The following is an 18,450-nucleotide window of genomic DNA, read 5'->3' on the forward strand; positions in this document are numbered from 1 at the left end:
GTGCTGAAGGTGTTCCTGGAGAACGTGATCCGCGACGCGGTGACGTACACTGAGCACGCCAAGCGCAAGACTGTGACGGCCATGGACGTGGTGTACGCCCTGAAGAGGCAGGGGCGCACCCTGTACGGTTTCGGCGGTTAGGCTGCGTCGCAGCGGGCGCTGGCCTTCCCGCGGCCGTGCTTGTGGGTGGGAGAGACTAGAAAACGGCCCTTTTCAGGGCCACCACACTGTTCGGAAGTTGAAAAGTGCGAAAGAGTCTGTGTTGTTGCTGCGTGTGTGCGCTGTGTTGTTTGTTTGTTTCTTTCTTTCTTTCCGTTTGAGCGACGTGATGTGACTGGGAGGGGAGAAGGAAAGGAAACGTGTCATGTGGCTGGCTGTGTGTGGAGCTGCTTCGTTTGTGTGTCTTTGTATCGATCGCGACGGAGATGGCGGGCTGTGTGTTGTTGTGCGAGAGGCGGTGATTATTTGCTTGCGTGGTTTGGCTCTGTGTGTTTGTTTGCGGCGGCGTTGGGGTTTCCGAGGCAAGGCGTGTGGGCATAGGCGGCCGGATCAGCTGTTTCGTTCGTGTCGACGGCCGTTGCGCGCGGGAGTGGAGGGCGGTGTGTCGACACGCCTCCCTTTAACAATGGTCATTATTGCTGCCGTTGTCGGTTTGGAAGGCGACTGCGACCGTGCAAAATGTGTGTGTGTGTGTGTGTGTGTGTTGGGCCACACGGGCTGTGTGGGCGACAAGATGGCGGACGTGCGCCGGCGGCGGCTGTGCTGTGACAGTGCAAAGTTAAAACAAAACAAGGTGCGGCGAGGACGACTGCAATTTTGCTTTGGACGTAGGTTTGTGTGGTGGCCCTGAAAAGGGCCGATTGTTGTGGGCCGAGCCGGCAAAGCGCGTTGCGTGCAGGGGAGCACGCGGCGCTGCGATTGCCTGGCCTCCTTTAGGCCTTCTTCTCGGTCTTCTTTGGCAGCAGGACGGCCTGGATGTTGGGCAGGACACCACCCTGTGCGATGGTGACGCCCGACAGGAGCTTGTTGAGCTCCTCGTCGTTGCGGATGGCAAGCTGCAGGTGGCGCGGGATGATGCGCGTCTTCTTGTTGTCGCGGGCCGCGTTTCCGGCCAGCTCGAGCACCTCAGCCGCGAGGTACTCCATGACGGCGGCGAGGTAGACGGGCGCCCCGGCGCCGACGCGCTCTGCGTAGTTTCCCTTGCGCAGGAGGCGGTGGATTCTGCCGACCGGGAACTGGAGCCCAGCCCTGCTTGAGCGGGACTTTGACTTGCCCTTGACTTTGCCTCCCTTTCCGCGTCCGGACATGGCGATGGGCTAGCGACGGTGCACACGAAACGGAAACGAAAACGACCGGTGCGAGCGGCAGCGAGTCGAGCAGCGGAGTGCGTGCCGGCGCAGCCGGGGTGGGGGTGCTTTATGGGCTCGGGTGCGGCGGCCGGTTGCGCGCGCGCCCCATTGGTCGGCGGCCGCAACAGGGCGAGCTGGTAAAGGTGCGGCGGCGGCTGGCGGCGGGTGCCACTGTGTGGGGAGACGCTGACTAGAGCGGAGCGCTTGCTACTGGTGTTGCTGCTGCCGTACGTTGGTTCGAGATGCCGCCCAAGACTAGCGGGAAGGCCGCCAAGAAGGCTGGCAAGGCGCAGAAGAACATTTCGAAGGGCGACAAGAAGAAGAAGCGCAAGAGGAAGGAGAGCTATGCCATCTACATCTACAAGGTGCTGAAGCAGGTGCACCCTGACACGGGCATCTCGTCGAAGGCGATGAGCATCATGAACAGCTTCGTGAACGACATTTTCGAGCGCATTGCGGCCGAGGCTTCTCGCCTGGCGCACTACAACAAGCGCTCGACCATCACGTCCCGCGAGATCCAGACCGCTGTGCGGCTGTTGCTGCCTGGCGAGCTGGCCAAGCACGCCGTGAGCGAGGGCACGAAGGCGGTGACCAAGTACACGAGCTCCAAGTAAGGAGGTGGCTCTGGAATGGAAGGAAGGATGGAGAAGGCTCCTCCGTTGCGAGAGCGGCAAAACGGCCCTTTTCAGGGCCACCAACTTGCCTTTTGCGGGAAGGGCGGAATTGTTGTTGTTGTTTGTGTGGACGGCTGTGATGTATGTGTGCATTTTGATTGTGGGTGGGGGGGCGCGTCAAAGCGTGTTGCGCGGGGTACGGCCACGAGGTTGGTCGCCGTGGCGTGGAATGGTGGCACGCCTCGTTGGCGTGGTTTTTGACCCATTGGTGTTGTTGGGGTGTGTGTGTTACCCGTCTGCGAGGGGGGACAGTGCGATCGGCGACTTTTGTGTCACCGTAACGACGGCCGTTTGCGGGTTTGTTTTTTTTGCACATCATACATGGCGAGGGTGAAATGTGAAGTGTTTTTGTTTGGTTTTTTTTGCCGCCCACTATTCCCTTTGCTGTACGCCGAGTTTGACAATGGTGCGACGTAACTGCAGCGTGGAGGTGTGTGAGTGACGTTGAAATGAACGTGCCATTAAGACGCATTGTTGTTGTATTGTACTGTACGTGTACGGCGACACGCACGATGATGTACCATTCGACTCTGATGTTTGATAGCCGTGTCTGACTGATTGCGTACGACGCACGCACACCGATGTCGTCATTCAAGATGCACGCTAGACGACGACGGCGGCGGCGGCGGTCGTTTGTTTGGCGAATGTCTGTACACGTGTTTGTCTGTGTCCATCCGGTATGTATTTGTTTGTTTGAAAGTGTTTTGTGTGTCGGTGACGTGGTCCGATCCGTCGCCCCCTGAGTAACTGTCGATCGGCGCGATAGACCGGCGTCACGCAACTGAACCCGAAGTCTTGGGCACACCCGTCATACTGTTGTACACCGTCGCGCTGAGAACGGTAACGAAAGGTTGACTTTGATCGGTCGGAATGTCTGGGCAGAACGTGAGGAATGAGGCAAGAGTGCAAGGAGGGGGGGCAAAAGAGAGAGGAAGGGAAAAAGGGGAGAAACGCATTCGTAGAGCAACGGAACGTTCCCGTGTCGGAGGCGTATTGGAGCCGCACTGAAATGCGTTTAACGGCGGCGCGGCTGCAAGTGTCTGCCGTGGTGAACGTTACCTTTGACGGCTGCATTGGGCTTTGCCTTTGCTTTTGCTTTCGCTTTCGCTTTCGCGTTCGCTTTCGCTTTCCCGGATGTACGTAACGTTTGTTGATATGGTTCTGAGGAAGAGTGTATGACAGTGCCGTGCCGTCCATGTTCGTGTGCCCTCCCATTGTGTGTATGCTATTGTCTGTGTACTTGAATGATGTATGTAGGTGTTAGTGGACATGTTTTACCAGTGGGGGGAAATGGATCGTCGATAGTTGCCGTCACTCTGTCACGGTCGAGATGACGCACCCTCCGTACAGAAAGGTGTCGAGAAAGTGAGTGTGTGTGTGTGTGTGTGTGTGTGTGTGTGTGTGCGTGCGTCCGTGAATTGGCAGTGTTTGGAGGTGGGCGTGCCCTGGATGTGGCTGTTCGTTAGGCGGTAGTGTTGTGTGGACAGGGGAGGGGCATGCGTAACGCTGCTGGCATGGCATTTCGGGAGATGGGAGGGGGCAAACGAGGAAACGAGGAGCGGCGGCCAAAGACGGGACGGGGAGGGGCGCGGGGTGTGGGTGGCTTGCGCCTGTGCTCGGCGTTGTGGTTTGTGCAAAAGAGGAGGAGAAAAACAATGTGAGTTGCCAGGGAGGGGAGCGGTGTTGTGTTGTGGTTGTCGTGGTGTAGCCGCAGACGCGGCTGTCAGTGAACGTGGCGAGACGGACGGATGCGCGGAGGGGCGGGGGCGGCGCATTTCGCCGGTGCCGTGCCGTGCCGTGCCGTGCCATGCCGTGCCATGCCTGAAAGCCGCGTGGTCGCTGTGTTGTTGGTGGCGTGGGGGCGAGGAGAGTACCGTACGGGTGTGCTTGTGCGCCGGAAATGGCACACTGCGCCCGCCCGTCTTGGAGGCTGATGGCTGTGGTGTGGAAATGGGGCGCGGTGATGTTGAAGCAGTTGAAGAACAGAAAAGAAACCAAGAAAACGGAAGGCGTGATGCGGCGGTGGTGGTGAGAGCGGGAAAAACAAAACAAAAAAAAAGAAGGAAAAACAACAAGAAACAAAAAAGAAAACAAAAAGTCTATCAATATTAAAATGTAAATGGAAATGGAAATGGACCCAGGCATAACCTCCCTGCACAAATAGCAGAGAGTCCGATGATAATAAAAATGTGCCAGAATGTTAACGTCCCTACAAAACAAACCCAACGATAATATTAATGAAAGAGTGAACCGTATGTAACATTGCAACAGACATAATGAAACCTGATAAATTGTATAAGGGCAGCAGCGTTGACCTTTGGCCCTGTATTCAGAATAAAAAGAGCCAAAGATCGTTACCCCAATGAAAAAGACACTGAAACACGTATGTAACATAGTAGCGATGGCGAGACATTGTAGCATCTGTGACCAGAGAGTTTGCGCTGGACTGCGCGAGTGTTGCGAGCGGTTCTCAGTCAGTCAGTCAGTCAGTCAGTAGTCGTCGCGTGCAGTACGCTAATAGTCGTCATGCAGAGCGGTCGGTCAGTAGTAGCAGCCGAGTGCGGTTGTTGTGATGTAGGCGGTCGGCAACACTGGTCAAGATGGTGAATAAGGTATACTGTTAATTAATATAATCATTAGATAATGAAAAATTGTATTTATTGTAATTATTCTCCAACAAGTTCCCCAATAATAATTTTTATTTCAAAAGCATTTTTCAAACATTTAATTTTTTATTGAACTAAAGAGTTCGTTGCACTTCACATTTCATTCCACTTCTTTGAAGAAAAATGTCACTAAAATCACAAAAAAAAAGAGAGAATATTATTATTTGCAATGCAGTTCCTCCAAGCGCTGCGCAACAACCAGAGCAGAAATGTGACATCCATTTATTCGGAGGTAAGACTTTAATTCTGATTGTTTTGCACAGGGCCAAAGACCGATATTTCGGTTTAATTGAAGTTTCTTGTCACTGAACGGACTTTTTTAAATGTTGTGTGAAGACTTTATATTTGAGTCAGATTGCGAATTTCACATTTTTGTTGCCATTTTCAATACCTCTCATTGTGGGCGAGGTTACAATTAGCGCAATGTCCATTAGCATCCGTAAATAACATTGTCCATTATTTTAAATTTTGCTGGGAGGTTACAACACACACACAAAAGAAAAAAAAACAAAAAAAAAATTGCATTTATATCCGCTCCTCAATTGTAGATACCCCTTACACAGCTGTGTGCAATGAATGAGTGCTGGCTGGTAATTAATTGCACTCCTTGGAGGGAAATGCCATAGGACGTAGTCTTTAAAAAGTGAATGTTTTTCGTTAAGAGACAAAAGTTACTTTAGAAAAACAGTAATAGTGGGGCTTTTGTTGTTGAACAAAATAAGTACAATGAACATACGTTATCAGATTTGCGCAATGCAGCGTCACACCACCTTTTTGATTATAACACAATATACTATACATCGTCCCGAACCGTGACCAGAGTCGCGAGACGAGCAGAGCACGCCGCCGACGCCCGCTCAGTACAACCGTCCACCCGCTACTACTGTCGACCGACTACTACCTCTCCCGACTCGCGCTACAATATATATAACAACTGTTCCTGGCGACCCGGTGCGTGCCACTACTGTCGTCTGGCGCGGTCCAAGCGCCGACTAGCAGCGATAAAGAACTCTCTGGTCAGACAGAGATGCTGTCATGCCTCGCCATCGCTCTGGTAATGAATACATACGTGTTGCAGCGTGCGTACCACCGGAACACGCAGTGGCGGAGCCAAAGACTGTGTTGTCGAGGTCGAGTGCGAGTGGGAAGAGAGGCAGCGTCGGCACGGAGATGCAAGCGAGCGCGAGACGCACGGGGGCTGCGGCGTGGCGCGTTTGCGGTCGGCGCCTTTGGTGGCAACGGCCGGGACAAGCAGCGGTGTATGGTGTGGTGCGGGGCGGACAGGGGCGGCGGTGGACGGGGAGGAGGCGGCGCGACGACGGCATGGGGGCGAAAACGGGACGGGGGACGGGGGACGGCGGATGTTGAGAGGCGTCACGCGCGGACAGGACACAGACACAGAGACACACAGATTGGAAAGGGAGGGTGCGCGGTAGTAGTTGGGAATGTGCGTACCGTGCGGGATGGGAGTGGGCGAGGAACACGGTCGTGGCCCCTGTTTTGGGTGCGTGTGATGACGTCGGTGTGTTGTGGGAAGGGAAGGTGCTGTGGCGGCGGCGCGTAATGGGCGTAGGCCGAAAAGAGAAAGGAACGTGGGCAGTGTGTTGGCAAGCGTCGGTTCGACTGCGACGTTGATGGGCAGGGCAGGGCAAGGTTAATGGTGGTAGGAGTAGGCGTGTGGGCGCAAAAAATCTGCCGCTGCAGGCGGTGCCGTAACCGCCATGGCGGGAAGGAGAGAGGGCCAAAGAAAGAAAGAAAGAAGAAAAAAAAAAAAAAAAAAAAAAGGAGGGGGGGGGGGGGGCGAAAGTGGAGAGGCGGTGGTGTGAGAAGGGCGGGGGCGGAAGGAAGGCAGGAAGGACAAGAGGCGAGGCGACGGCTTGCTTTGTGTATCGGTCGGTCTCTGGCTATGCTTCGTTTTCTGCAGCAGGGTCGGTGCGCGGCGTGGCTCGCGGCAGTGGGAACGCCTGGTGGCTGGACGGCCAGCAATGCGGTTGGATGGGCGGCCACAGCACCGCACCTGTGCCCGAGGAGGAGACGCTGGCGGCGGGCCCTGAGGTGAGGCCGGCTCGGCTGGGGCTGTGGATGTGTAGGTGTGGCGCCGCTGCTGCAACAACGAGTAAAACGCGAGAAGAAGGGATGGCGGTAGAGAGGAAAAAAAAAAATATAAAAGGTCGTGTTGTGTTGATGCGCAGGCAGACGCGTACAGAGAGACGAGCCCGGTCTGCAGCAGGGTGTGGCCGTGCCGAGTGCAGAGCAGCGGCGGCTCGGTTCGGTTCGGCCCGGCCCGGCGGGCCGCGCTGTTGTCGCGGACGTGAGCGCCCCCTGGCGGGTGGCCGGAGGCGGCGCGGCGTGTTGGACGTGTGGCTGGTGGCAGTGCACAATTTGCGAGTGGCTGGCGGTGTGGTGTGGCGGTTGGCGCGTCGGGCGGCGGAGAGGTATGTGTTGCGGGCGCCCTTTGCTGCGCTGCGTCGTTGCGTGTGCCGTACAGGGCGGGCGCTTGTCGACTGTGTGGCGAATTGGCGTGAAACGGCTGCCGAGAGGTGTGTGGTAGCGAGCCGGTCGGTGGTGTCAGTGCGAAGGGGAATGTGCGTGCGTTTGGCGGTTTCGGTGTGCTTTTTGCGGCGTGAGAGTGGGAATTAGTGGGGCCGGCTGTTGTGTTGGTTCCTTGTGTCTTGTGTCGCGTAGCGTGATGGCAACGTGGAAGGACGCCGGTTTCGTTTCGAGCCTTGCGTGTGGTTGTCGACGTTGACTGGTTGGCGTGTGCCGATGCACGTGCATGTGTGGGTCGCGAGTGCGTTTTTGGCTGGCTGTGTGTGTGTGTGTGGGTGTTTTGGGGGGGGGGAAGGGGGAGGCGGTGGTGAAAGTGCAGTCGTTGCCACGGGCGTCGTCGGGTGGGGCTGGCTGGGGCTGTGCGTCGTGGCGGAAAGGTGGTAGGTTGCGGGAAGCGAGCCCGTCGTTGACGGTGTCGCGTGAGTTGTGAATCGAGTGGGGCGCGGGGCGCGGGACAGGAGCAGCGTGCCGCTGCGTCGTGGTCGTCAGCAGAGGCTGTGCGTGTGCTTGTCCTTTTTGTGGGCGGTTCGTGCGAGGCGTTTTTGTTTTGTGTTGCCCTAGTTGTTAGTTTATTTTGTTTGTGTTTGTTATTTTGAGACGACGACTGGTTGGTGGCGTGCGCGCGAAGTGGCGGTGTGCGCTTCCCGTGTCGTTTGTGTTGTTTGGTTTTTTTGTTTTTGTGTGTTTTTTTTTGCACTGGGCCCCGGTGGGTGGGTGCGTGTGTGTCGATTGCCGGCTGGCGAAAGGTGCGCCATCGGCGGGGTGGGTCGCCGGCACAAGTAGAGGCGGCGGCGTTGTTGCTGTTGTTGTGTGGTGTTTGTTTTGTTCGGCTGTGTCGGCGAGCTGTGTTGCGGTGCGTGTGAATGGTGGTGCAAAAGTGCTGGCGTTGGGGCTGCGACTGCGACGGCGGCGAGCCGCGGGCGCGCCATTGATAGTGATGTTGTGAACAGCGGCTGTGTACGGTAGTGGTGTTGTTGTAGCACGACGTGCATCCGGGCCGGCGCGGAAAGCGCAGTTGCGGGCGGTTGCCCTTCGGTGCCAGCCCATGTCGCGTGAGCGGCGGGTTGCTCTGGTGTCGACACGTGGTGCTCTGGGTTGTTGTGTGGTGCCCTTTGGCCGGTGGGGGTGGTTCGCGTGTGTCTCGTTCGCGCTCGGTGTCTGGTCGTGGTCGTGCTGCTCCCCCGTCTGTCGGCGGTTTCCGACGTCGTCTGTACGTTTTTGTTCGTTTGCGGCGTGCCTGCCGACGTCGTCCCGTCGCGACCTTTCAACCGAAAGTGTGGCGCCCGAAGGTGAACGAACGTAACCCTGACCTCGGCGCTTTACGCTGAGCCGAGCGAACCGAACCTAACCTGTGGTGTGGCGAGGTGAGCTCAGCCTGTGAGCCCCTAACGTCTACGTAAGGTAAGCTGTCCGGCTCACGCCTCACGTTTGAACGCTTTTTTAACCTACGTTTGACGCTTCTTAACCTAGCACTGACCCCTTAACCTAACGTGTAACCTAACCTAACCTAACCTAACCTCTGACGCCTGACGTGTTTGAATGCTTAACCTAAGTTTGACGCTTAACCTAACCCAAGTCCCCTTAACCTAACCCACGTCCACCTAACCTAACCTAACCTAACGTAGACGTGTAAACGTAATGTGTAACGCGTAACGTGTAAGGTCGGCTGTCGTGTGTGCTTGACGGCAGATTGGGTTGGTCTGTAGATTCGGATTGCGGTTTGCCTCGGTCGAGGGGTTGGGTCGGAAGCGGCGAGGGGCGGCGGCGCCTGTTGCGCAGGCGGCGTCCGTTTGCGGCGGGCAATTGTTGAGAAACGGCTGTGAATGTTGGCGGGCGAGAGGAGGAGGACGGCGCGCGATGTGGCCCGACGGCTGCGGGCCGATCGGGAAACGGCGGGAGGGCGACGGAAGGCGATGGGGCGGCGGAGGCGCGTTTGCACGGCCGTCATCGCCGCACGCCTCGGCTTGTGTGGCTGTGGCGCCGGCCGCGCTGGCCGGGCTGCCGCGGCGACGGTGTGGGAGTTTTGCCGAAGGTTTGGCCATTGTGGCGGGTCGTCGGCTGGGGCTGTGGGGGCGGCATTTGGGCGGGGGCGGCGATTCTCGGCGGGCCGACCCAGGCTGTAGCGCGCGGTAGCTGCAGTTTGGCCGTGGTTTGCGGCGCTGCCGTGGCGACTGGTTGGCGACTGTGGTGTGGCTGTGTGTAGCCCCATCCTCGGTGGTTTGAAAGGCGCGGGCGGTTGTGGCGCAGGTTTGGGGCTGCTCCGCACAGGCTGTCGGACGTTGGGCGGTAGCAAGCGCGGGAGGCGCGGCGCGGCGGCGCGCAGAGTGGCGGCCGCTCTCTCGGCCGTCCGCGCCCGCCCGCGACACTGGCTGGGCCTTGTGATTCTCTGAGACCGCCGCTCGCCAGGCAGCACTCGACAACACACCACAAGCCGACCGCCACGACGCCGTCGGCAGCATGAGCGCCAGCTATGAGCGCATGATGATGGCAATGGAGCAGCGAATGTTCGCGATGATGGAAAAATTCATTTCCCTCGTCGTGAACGTCATCAGCGAACTTCCTGCCAAGATTGCGGCCGCTATGCAGCAGGCAACAAATATCAACAACCCCACGACCCAGCATGGCAGCGCCACGAGAAATTAAAATATGCCTCTGGAATGCCCGCGGCCTACGAGAACAGGCCGCAGAATTTCGCGAGTTAATTCGCACGGAAAATGTGGATTTATGTCTCGTGACGGAGACGTTCCTGAAACCCGGAGTCCGCGTCGGGATACCGAATTATGTGTGTCACCGCGACGACAGGCCAACCCACGGAGGGGGAACGGCAATATACGTACGTCGGACGCTAAGCCACTATAAGATTCACCTGCCGCCGCTGCAGACAGCCGAGGCGACCGCGGTCGCAGTAAACACGGCGCATGGAAAAATCACGGTCGGTGTCGTGTACAAGTCACCGAGTCGGCGCCTGCAACGAGAAGACATGGACAAATTGTTGTCACTTCCAGGACAACTTCTACTGGGAGGCGACTACAATTCCAAAAATCTAGTCTGGAATTCCAGACTCACGAACACGAGTGGGCGGCAGCTGCAACGCATCGTAGAGCGCCATAACGCCGTAGTTGTCGCCCCTCACGAACCGACCATCTTTCCTCCTAGAGGGTTGCCTGACGTGATCGACATACTGATAAACAAAGGCGTCAGACAGAACCTGACAGCGAGCACAAGGCCGCCGATCAACTCCGATCATGTCCCAGTAATGTTCGAAGTTGAGGCGGAACTTGCGCCAATTCCAAGAAGAGGGCTCGACTTACGCGGAATCAACTGGGACCAATACCGCGAAGCCATGGTGGCAGCATTGGAACAACTCCCGGAACCGGCCGCGAACGGCGTAAACGCGGCTCTACAACACTACACAAACTGCATGGTGGAAGCAGCAACCAACGCCACGCCGCCCAGACCAGCAGCCGACCACCGAAGCTGCAAACCACAGCGTCTGCCACGAGACCTGGAGAACTTAATCTCCGAGAAAAACCGGGTTGCCAGAGAATGGCAACGCACCCGAAATCCGGCCATCAAACCGACACTCAACCGGTTGCGCCGGGAAATCAAGGTCGCAGCAGAAAAACACAGGCACCAGGAGTGGGCGACCAAGATCTCCCAGCTCAACACGGAAGATGGTTCGGCGTGGAGAACGGTTAAGAGCTTCATCCGTCGCACGATGAAAGTTCCTCCACTCCAGGTCGGAGCAGATTTTGTCAGCGAGCCGAATGCAAAGGCCAACTGCCTGGCCGATGCGTTCGCCGCTAATTTCACACCGATGGAGGACCCAGTCGACGCAGCGCACATTCGACTCGTCAGGGATCGTCTTCCCCGCTACCTTGCGGCGAGGGACCCAGACGACCACATCACGCCGATAGCCGTCGACGAGGTGAAACTGCTGCTGCGTCACCTTCAAGGTCGCAAAGCCGCGGGTCCAGACATGGTGACAAATTCGCTCCTCAGGCAACTCCCAGAAGAAGCAGTGGCCAAACTTACAGAACTCTTCAATGAAGTGCTTCGTACAGAAGAGTTTCCGCAAATCTGGAAGCACGCAGAAATAGTGGCCCTACCAAAACCAGGGAAGGACGCGCGGATGGCAAAAAACTACCGTCCGATTAGCTTGCTGCCGGCGCTATCCAAACTTTTTGAGCGGCTATACATGACGCGCCTCCTGCGTCATATCACCGACGAACAAATTCTGCCTGATGAGCAATTTGGGTTCCGGCGAGGACACTCTGCCACACACCAAGTCCTACGGCTGACTGAGGAAGCGTTCGGAGCAGTTGACCGACGCGAGTATTTCGGTGCTCTTATGCTCGACGTGTCACGCGCCTTTGACTCGGTATGGCACGAAGGCCTCCTGTACAAGTTGCTTGTACTGGGGGTACCCGTGTCACACGTGAGTCTCCTGCAGACTTACCTGCGGGACAGGACGTTCCACGTTCGGGCAGACAGTGGAATCTCCACGGAGCGCCGGGTACTCGCGGGTGTACCGCAAGGCTCGGTCATCGGCCCGACGCTTTACTCGGTCTACACAGCGGACCTCCCACGTACAGGTGCAGTGAACAACGCCCTGTACGCGGACGACACCGCCGTCTACGACCGCAGCAGATGCCCCCGAGCTCTACAACGGCGTCTGCAAGCGGCAACCGCGGCGCTAGAAGAATGGGCCACGAAATGGCGTCTGGCTTATAATCCCGAGAAAAGCCAGGCGATCATCATCGCGCTCAGGCATGTTCCGGCAGACCTCGAGCAGCTGACAGTCCGCGGAAGACCCGTACCGTGGAACAACAGTGCCAAGTATCTTGGCGTCACGCTAGACAAGCGTCTAACGTGGCGCCAACACATCGAAGAAGTGAGGAGGAAGGCTCTGGGTAGACTGCGCATGTTGTACCCGGTCATCAACCCCACATCATCGCTACCAGCAGACTTAGGTCTCACCTTGTACAAAGCCACCATCAGCCCGCTGTTTGATTATGCAGCGGTGGTGTGGGGCAACGCAGCCGAGACCAACATCCGCCGTCTACAAATGGTCCAAAACAGGGCCCTCAGAACGGTGCTGCATCTTCCGTGGGACTTCAACACCGCGGAACTACACCACGTCGCAGGAGTTCCCTTACTCAGACAGCGGTTCCAACTCGCTGCCCAAGACTTCTACGAGAAGGTCGAAGTATCGCGTAACCCTAAGGTACGCGATCTCGGCCATCGACCACACTGGCGCGCCACGCTGCGCTGGCCAGATCTCCTTCGCCTGCAACAATAGTGCCGCGAAGTGAAGACTTTCCTCATGTGATGTTCCAGTGCAGAACAAGACTAAAACCTCACAAAGACTTATACTAACATGGTGCACCCTATTTATGGAAGAAAGAGCGTCAAGTACGCTGAAAACTTCCTCACAAGTGTTAACGCAGAAATGCGTCACACACACACTTATGCACACGCATTCTCTGCTCTGCTGCTGTGCTGTGCTTGCGTGCCTGCCGTCCCGCTCGCTCTCGCTGTGTGTTACGCGCGTCGTCGAAATGGCAGATCAGGCGGCTACGAACGAGACTGCTGCGGCACCCGCCGCCACCGGCACTACGAAGAAGGCCAAGTCTGCGTCGTCTGCGAAGAAGCCGCGCGCCAAGCCTGCGCACCCGCGCACCTCTGAGATGGTGACGGCCGCCATCAAGAGTCTGAAGGAGCGCGGCGGGTCGTCGCTGCAGGCGATCAAGAAGTACATAGCCGCGCACTACAAGCTGGACGCGGAGAAGCTGGCGCCGTTTATCAAGAAGTACCTCAAGTCGGCCGTCGTGGCGGGCGAGCTGGTGCAGACGAAGGGGAAGGGCGCGTCCGGCTCGTTCAAGCTTGCCGGCGCCGGCGGCGGGGGGGCGGCCGAGGGCGGCAAGGCTCGTGCTGGCGGTGCCAAGAAGAAGCGCGCCGCTCCGGCCAGCAAGGAGAAGAAGGGCGCCCGTGCGGCCGGCGCAAAGAAGGCTGGTGGCGTGAAGGCGGCGACCGGTCGGAAGGCGGGCGCCGCCAAGAAGGCGTCTGCGGCGTCGGCCGCTCCCGCGGGTGCGAAGAAGGCGGCTGCGGCCAAGCCGGCCAAGGCCAAGTCGCCGTCGAAGGCGAAGAAGGCCGCCAAGGTTCCGACGAAGAAGCCGAAGGCGCCGCGCCCGAAGAAGGCGACGACGCCGTCTAAGGCGAAGGCTTCGCCCAAGAAGAAGAAGTAGAGTAGAGGAGAAAGAGATGGGGGAAAGGAAGGGTTTGGCGCTTGACTCCGTCGTCCCCACCCCCCGTCGTCGTCTAGTGGCGCGCAAGAGACGCGCGGCCCAAAAAAAACGGCCCTTCTCAGGGCCATCAAAGCACGTCGGGGAAGGTTTTGATTGTCGTGTTGCGTTTGGTGTGGGTGTCTGTCTGTATGCCCGTGGGGATGCTGTTTGCGTGCCGTGGTGGTTGGATTGCGGGGGTCGGTGGCGGGTGTGGGCGGCGGTAGCGGTAAGCGGTGTTGTTGTTGTTGTTGTTGTTGTTGTTGTCGTGGTTGATTGTCGCCGTGTTTGTGGCGGCGGCCGACGGTTGGTTTTCTGTCACGTTGTTTAGTTTGAATACGTTGGTTGGCTTGCCTGCGTTCGTTCTTCTCGGATGTCTGTCTTGTCGAGTCGTGTCTGGTCTTTGTTTTGTTCCTTTGTGTGTGTGTGTGTTATGTTTTGCAACGGGGGGCACGTTGAGATGCGGAAGGAGTCGGCGGGGATTTCGGTGGCGTGTAGAGCGAGCGAGCGCGTCGGAGTGGAGTGCGGGTTTTTTTTGTTTTCGAAACGAAAGCGGCGGCCGGCCAGCCACCCGTGCGGTGTGACGTCGGCCGTTGGGTATTGTGCGCTTTGAGCGCCGGGGAGGGATGATGTGTGATTGTTGCGCGCTGCTAGCAGGCAGGCAGAGTGAGCGGGTGTGGCGGACGGACGGGAAGTGGTGGTTTTTGTTTTTGGGTTGCGGGGCGAGAGGCAGGCGACCGACAAAGTTTGCTCGCGACGGAGAGATGTTAGTGGCCCTGAAAAGGGCCGTTTTTGTTTGTGCGGTGCGGTGCCGCGGCGCGGTTTAGGCGCGCTCGCCGCGGATGCGGCGCGCGAGCTGGATGTCCTTGGGCATGATGGTGACGCGCTTGGCGTGGATTGCGCACAGGTTGGTGTCTTCGAAGAGGCCGACGAGGTAGGCCTCGCTGGCCTCCTGCAGGGCCATGACTGCGGAGCTCTGGAAGCGCAGGTCGGTCTTGAAGTCCTGGGCGATCTCGCGCACTAGGCGCTGGAATGGCAGCTTGCGGATGAGCAGCTCTGTGCTCTTCTGGTAGCGCCTGATTTCTCGCAGGGCGACGGTGCCCGGCCTGTAGCGGTGGGGCTTCTTGACGCCTCCGGTGGCGGGCGCGCTCTTCCTCGCCGCCTTGGTGGCGAGCTGTTTGCGCGGCGCCTTTCCGCCGGTGGACTTGCGGGCCGTTTGCTTTGTGCGGGCCATGGCGGTAGCGGTAGCGGAGCGGCGTGCGTGGAGGTTAGGTGTGGCGCGGCGTCCGGTGCTGCCTTGACAACGGGCCCGCGCGCCTCCGTGCTGCGCTTATATGCCCTCGGTTGCGCGTGGTGGGGGGAGGGCGGGCCAGAGTCTATATAGGGGGGCGGCGGGCGCGCTGGGCGCAGACCGTAGCCGACTCGCCAGCCGCTGCAGCCGCTGTTTGTGCACGTTTTGCTTTGCCCGAGGAAGGAAGGATGACAGGCCGCGGCAAGGGAGGAAAGGGGCTCGGCAAGGGTGGCGCCAAGCGGCACCGCAAGGTGTTGCGCGACAACATCCAGGGCATCACGAAGCCCGCCATCCGCCGCCTGGCTCGCAGGGGCGGCGTGAAGCGCATCTCTGGTCTGATCTACGAGGAGACCCGCGGGGTGCTGAAGGTGTTCCTGGAGAACGTGATCCGCGACGCGGTGACGTACACTGAGCACGCCAAGCGCAAGACTGTGACGGCCATGGACGTGGTGTACGCCCTGAAGAGGCAGGGGCGCACCCTGTACGGTTTCGGCGGTTAGGCTGCGTCGCAGCGGGCGCTGGCCTTCCCGCGGCCGTGCTTGTGGGTGGGAGAGACTAGAAAACGGCCCTTTTCAGGGCCACCACACTGTTCGGAAGTTGAAAAGTGCGAAAGAGTCTGTGTTGTTGCTGCGTGTGTGCGCTGTGTTGTTTGTTTGTTTCTTTCTTTCTTTCCGTTTGAGCGACGTGATGTGACTGGGAGGGGAGAAGGAAAGGAAACGTGTCATGTGGCTGGCTGTGTGTGGAGCTGCTTCGTTTGTGTGTCTTTGTATCGATCGCGACGGAGATGGCGGGCTGTGTGTTGTTGTGCGAGAGGCGGTGATTATTTGCTTGCGTGGTTTGGCTCTGTGTGTTTGTTTGCGGCGGCGTTGGGGTTTCCGAGGCAAGGCGTGTGGGCATAGGCGGCCGGATCAGCTGTTTCGTTCGTGTCGACGGCCGTTGCGCGCGGGAGTGGAGGGCGGTGTGTCGACACGCCTCCCTTTAACAATGGTCATTATTGCTGCCGTTGTCGGTTTGGAAGGCGACTGCGACCGTGCAAAATGTGTGTGTGTGTGTGTGTGTGTTGGGCCACACGGGCTGTGTGGGCGACAAGATGGCGGACGTGCGCCGGCGGCGGCTGTGCTGTGACAGTGCAAAGTTAAAACAAAACAAGGTGCGGCGAGGACGACTGCAATTTTGCTTTGGACGTAGGTTTGTGTGGTGGCCCTGAAAAGGGCCGATTGTTGTGGGCCGAGCCGGCAAAGCGCGTTGCGTGCAGGGGAGCACGCGGCGCTGCGATTGCCTGGCCTCCTTTAGGCCTTCTTCTCGGTCTTCTTTGGCAGCAGGACGGCCTGGATGTTGGGCAGGACACCACCCTGTGCGATGGTGACGCCCGACAGGAGCTTGTTGAGCTCCTCGTCGTTGCGGATGGCAAGCTGCAGGTGGCGCGGGATGATGCGCGTCTTCTTGTTGTCGCGGGCCGCGTTTCCGGCCAGCTCGAGCACCTCAGCCGCGAGGTACTCCATGACGGCGGCGAGGTAGACGGGCGCCCCGGCGCCGACGCGCTCTGCGTAGTTTCCCTTGCGCAGGAGGCGGTGGATTCTGCCGACCGGGAACTGGAGCCCAGCCCTGCTTGAGCGGGACTTTGACTTGCCCTTGACTTTGCCTCCCTTTCCGCGTCCGGACATGGCGATGGGCTAGCCACGGTGCACACGAAACGGAAACGAAAACGACCGGTGCGAGCGGCAGCGAGTCGAGCAGCGGAGTGCGTGCCGGCGCAGCCGGGGTGGGGGTGCTTTATGGGCTCGGGTGCGGCGGCCGGTTGCGCGCGCGCCCCATTGGTCGGCGGCCGCAACAGGGCGAGCTGGTAAAGGTGCGGCGGCGGCTGGCGGCGGGTGCCACTGTGTGGGGAGACGCTGACTAGAGCGGAGCGCTTGCTACTGGTGTTGCTGCTGCCGTACGTTGGTTCGAGATGCCGCCCAAGACTAGCGGGAAGGCCGCCAAGAAGGCTGGCAAGGCGCAGAAGAACATTTCGAAGGGCGACAAGAAGAAGAAGCGCAAGAGGAAGGAGAGCTATGCCATCTACATCTACAAGGTGCTGAAGCAGGTGCACCCTGACACGGGCATCTCGTCGAAGGCGATGAGCATCATGAACAGCTTCGTGAACGACATTTTCGAGCGCATTGCGGCCGAGGCTTCTCGCCTGGCGCACTACAACAAGCGCTCGACCATCACGTCCCGCGAGATCCAGACCGCTGTGCGGCTGTTGCTGCCTGGCGAGCTGGCCAAGCACGCCGTGAGCGAGGGCACGAAGGCGGTGACCAAGTACACGAGCTCCAAGTAAGGAGGTGGCTCTGGAATGGAAGGAAGGATGGAGAAGGCTCCTCCGTTGCGAGAGCGGCAAAACGGCCCTTTTCAGGGCCACCAACTTGCCTTTTGCGGGAAGGGCGGAATTGTTGTTGTTGTTTGTGTGGACGGCTGTGATGTATGTGTGCATTTTGATTGTGGGTGGGGGGGCGCGTCAAAGCGTGTTGCGCGGGGTACGGCCACGAGGTTGGTCGCCGTGGCGTGGAATGGTGGCACGCCTCGTTGGCGTGGTTTTTGACCCATTGGTGTTGTTGGGGTGTGTGTGTTACCCGTCTGCGAGGGGGGACAGTGCGATCGGCGACTTTTGTGTCACCGTAACGACGGCCGTTTGCGGGTTTGTTTTTTTTGCACATCATACATGGCGAGGGTGAAATGTGAAGTGTTTTTGTTTGGTTTTTTTTGCCGCCCACTATTCCCTTTGCTGTACGCCGAGTTTGACAATGGTGCGACGTAACTGCAGCGTGGAGGTGTGTGAGTGACGTTGAAATGAACGTGCCATTAAGACGCATTGTTGTTGTATTGTACTGTACGTGTACGGCGACACGCACGATGATGTACCATTCGACTCTGATGTTTGATAGCCGTGTCTGACTGATTGCGTACGACGCACGCACACCGATGTCGTCATTCAAGATGCACGCTAGACGACGACGGCGGCGGCGGCGGTCGTTTGTTTGGCGAATGTCTGTACACGTGTTTGTCTGTGTCCATCCGGTATGTATTTGTTTGTTTGAAAGTGTTTTGCGTGTCGGTGACGTGGTCCGATCCGTCGCCCCCTGAGTAACTGTCGATCGGCGCGATAGACCGGCGTCACGCAACTGAACCCGAAGTCTTGGGCACACCCGTCATACTGTTGTACACCGTCGCGCTGAGAACGGTAACGAAAGGTTGACTTTGATCGGTCGGAATGTCTGGGCAGAACGTGAGGAATGAGGCAAGAGTGCAAGGAGGGGGGGCAAAAGAGAGAGGAAGGGAAAAAGGGGAGAAACGCATTCGTAGAGCAACGGAACGTTCCCGTGTCGGAGGCGTATTGGAGCCGCACTGAAATGCGTTTAACGGCGGCGCGGCTGCAAGTGTCTGCCGTGGTGAACGTTACCTTTGACGGCTGCATTGGGCTTTGCCTTTGCTTTTGCTTTCGCTTTCGCTTTCGCGTTCGCTTTCGCTTTCCCGGATGTACGTAACGTTTGTTGATATGGTTCTGAGGAAGAGTGTATGACAGTGCCGTGCCGTCCATGTTCGTGTGCCCTCCCATTGTGTGTATGCTATTGTCTGTGTACTTGAATGATGTATGTA

At 58.3% G+C, this 18,450-nt stretch overlaps 1 protein-coding gene across 1 annotated transcript in view; it reads left to right on the top strand.

Moving 5' to 3' along the window:
• LOC124588380 (serine/arginine repetitive matrix protein 1-like) overlaps nucleotides 1–9,882 on the top strand; it is a gene marked incomplete at its 5' end in the record, with an annotated part of 48,946 nt that extends 39,064 nt beyond the window's left edge. Inside the window, one exon of the mRNA XM_047131471.1 lies at nucleotides 9,646–9,882. Within this exon, the coding sequence (XP_046987427.1) occupies nucleotides 9,646–9,882 (237 nt within the window). The remainder of the gene's footprint in view (nucleotides 1–9,645) is intronic.
• Between the last annotated feature and the right edge of the window lie 8,568 nt (nucleotides 9,883–18,450).

This window comes from Schistocerca americana, unplaced genomic scaffold, assembly GCF_021461395.2.
Source record: "Schistocerca americana isolate TAMUIC-IGC-003095 unplaced genomic scaffold, iqSchAmer2.1 HiC_scaffold_639, whole genome shotgun sequence".
Taxonomy (NCBI): domain Eukaryota; kingdom Metazoa; phylum Arthropoda; class Insecta; order Orthoptera; family Acrididae; genus Schistocerca; species Schistocerca americana.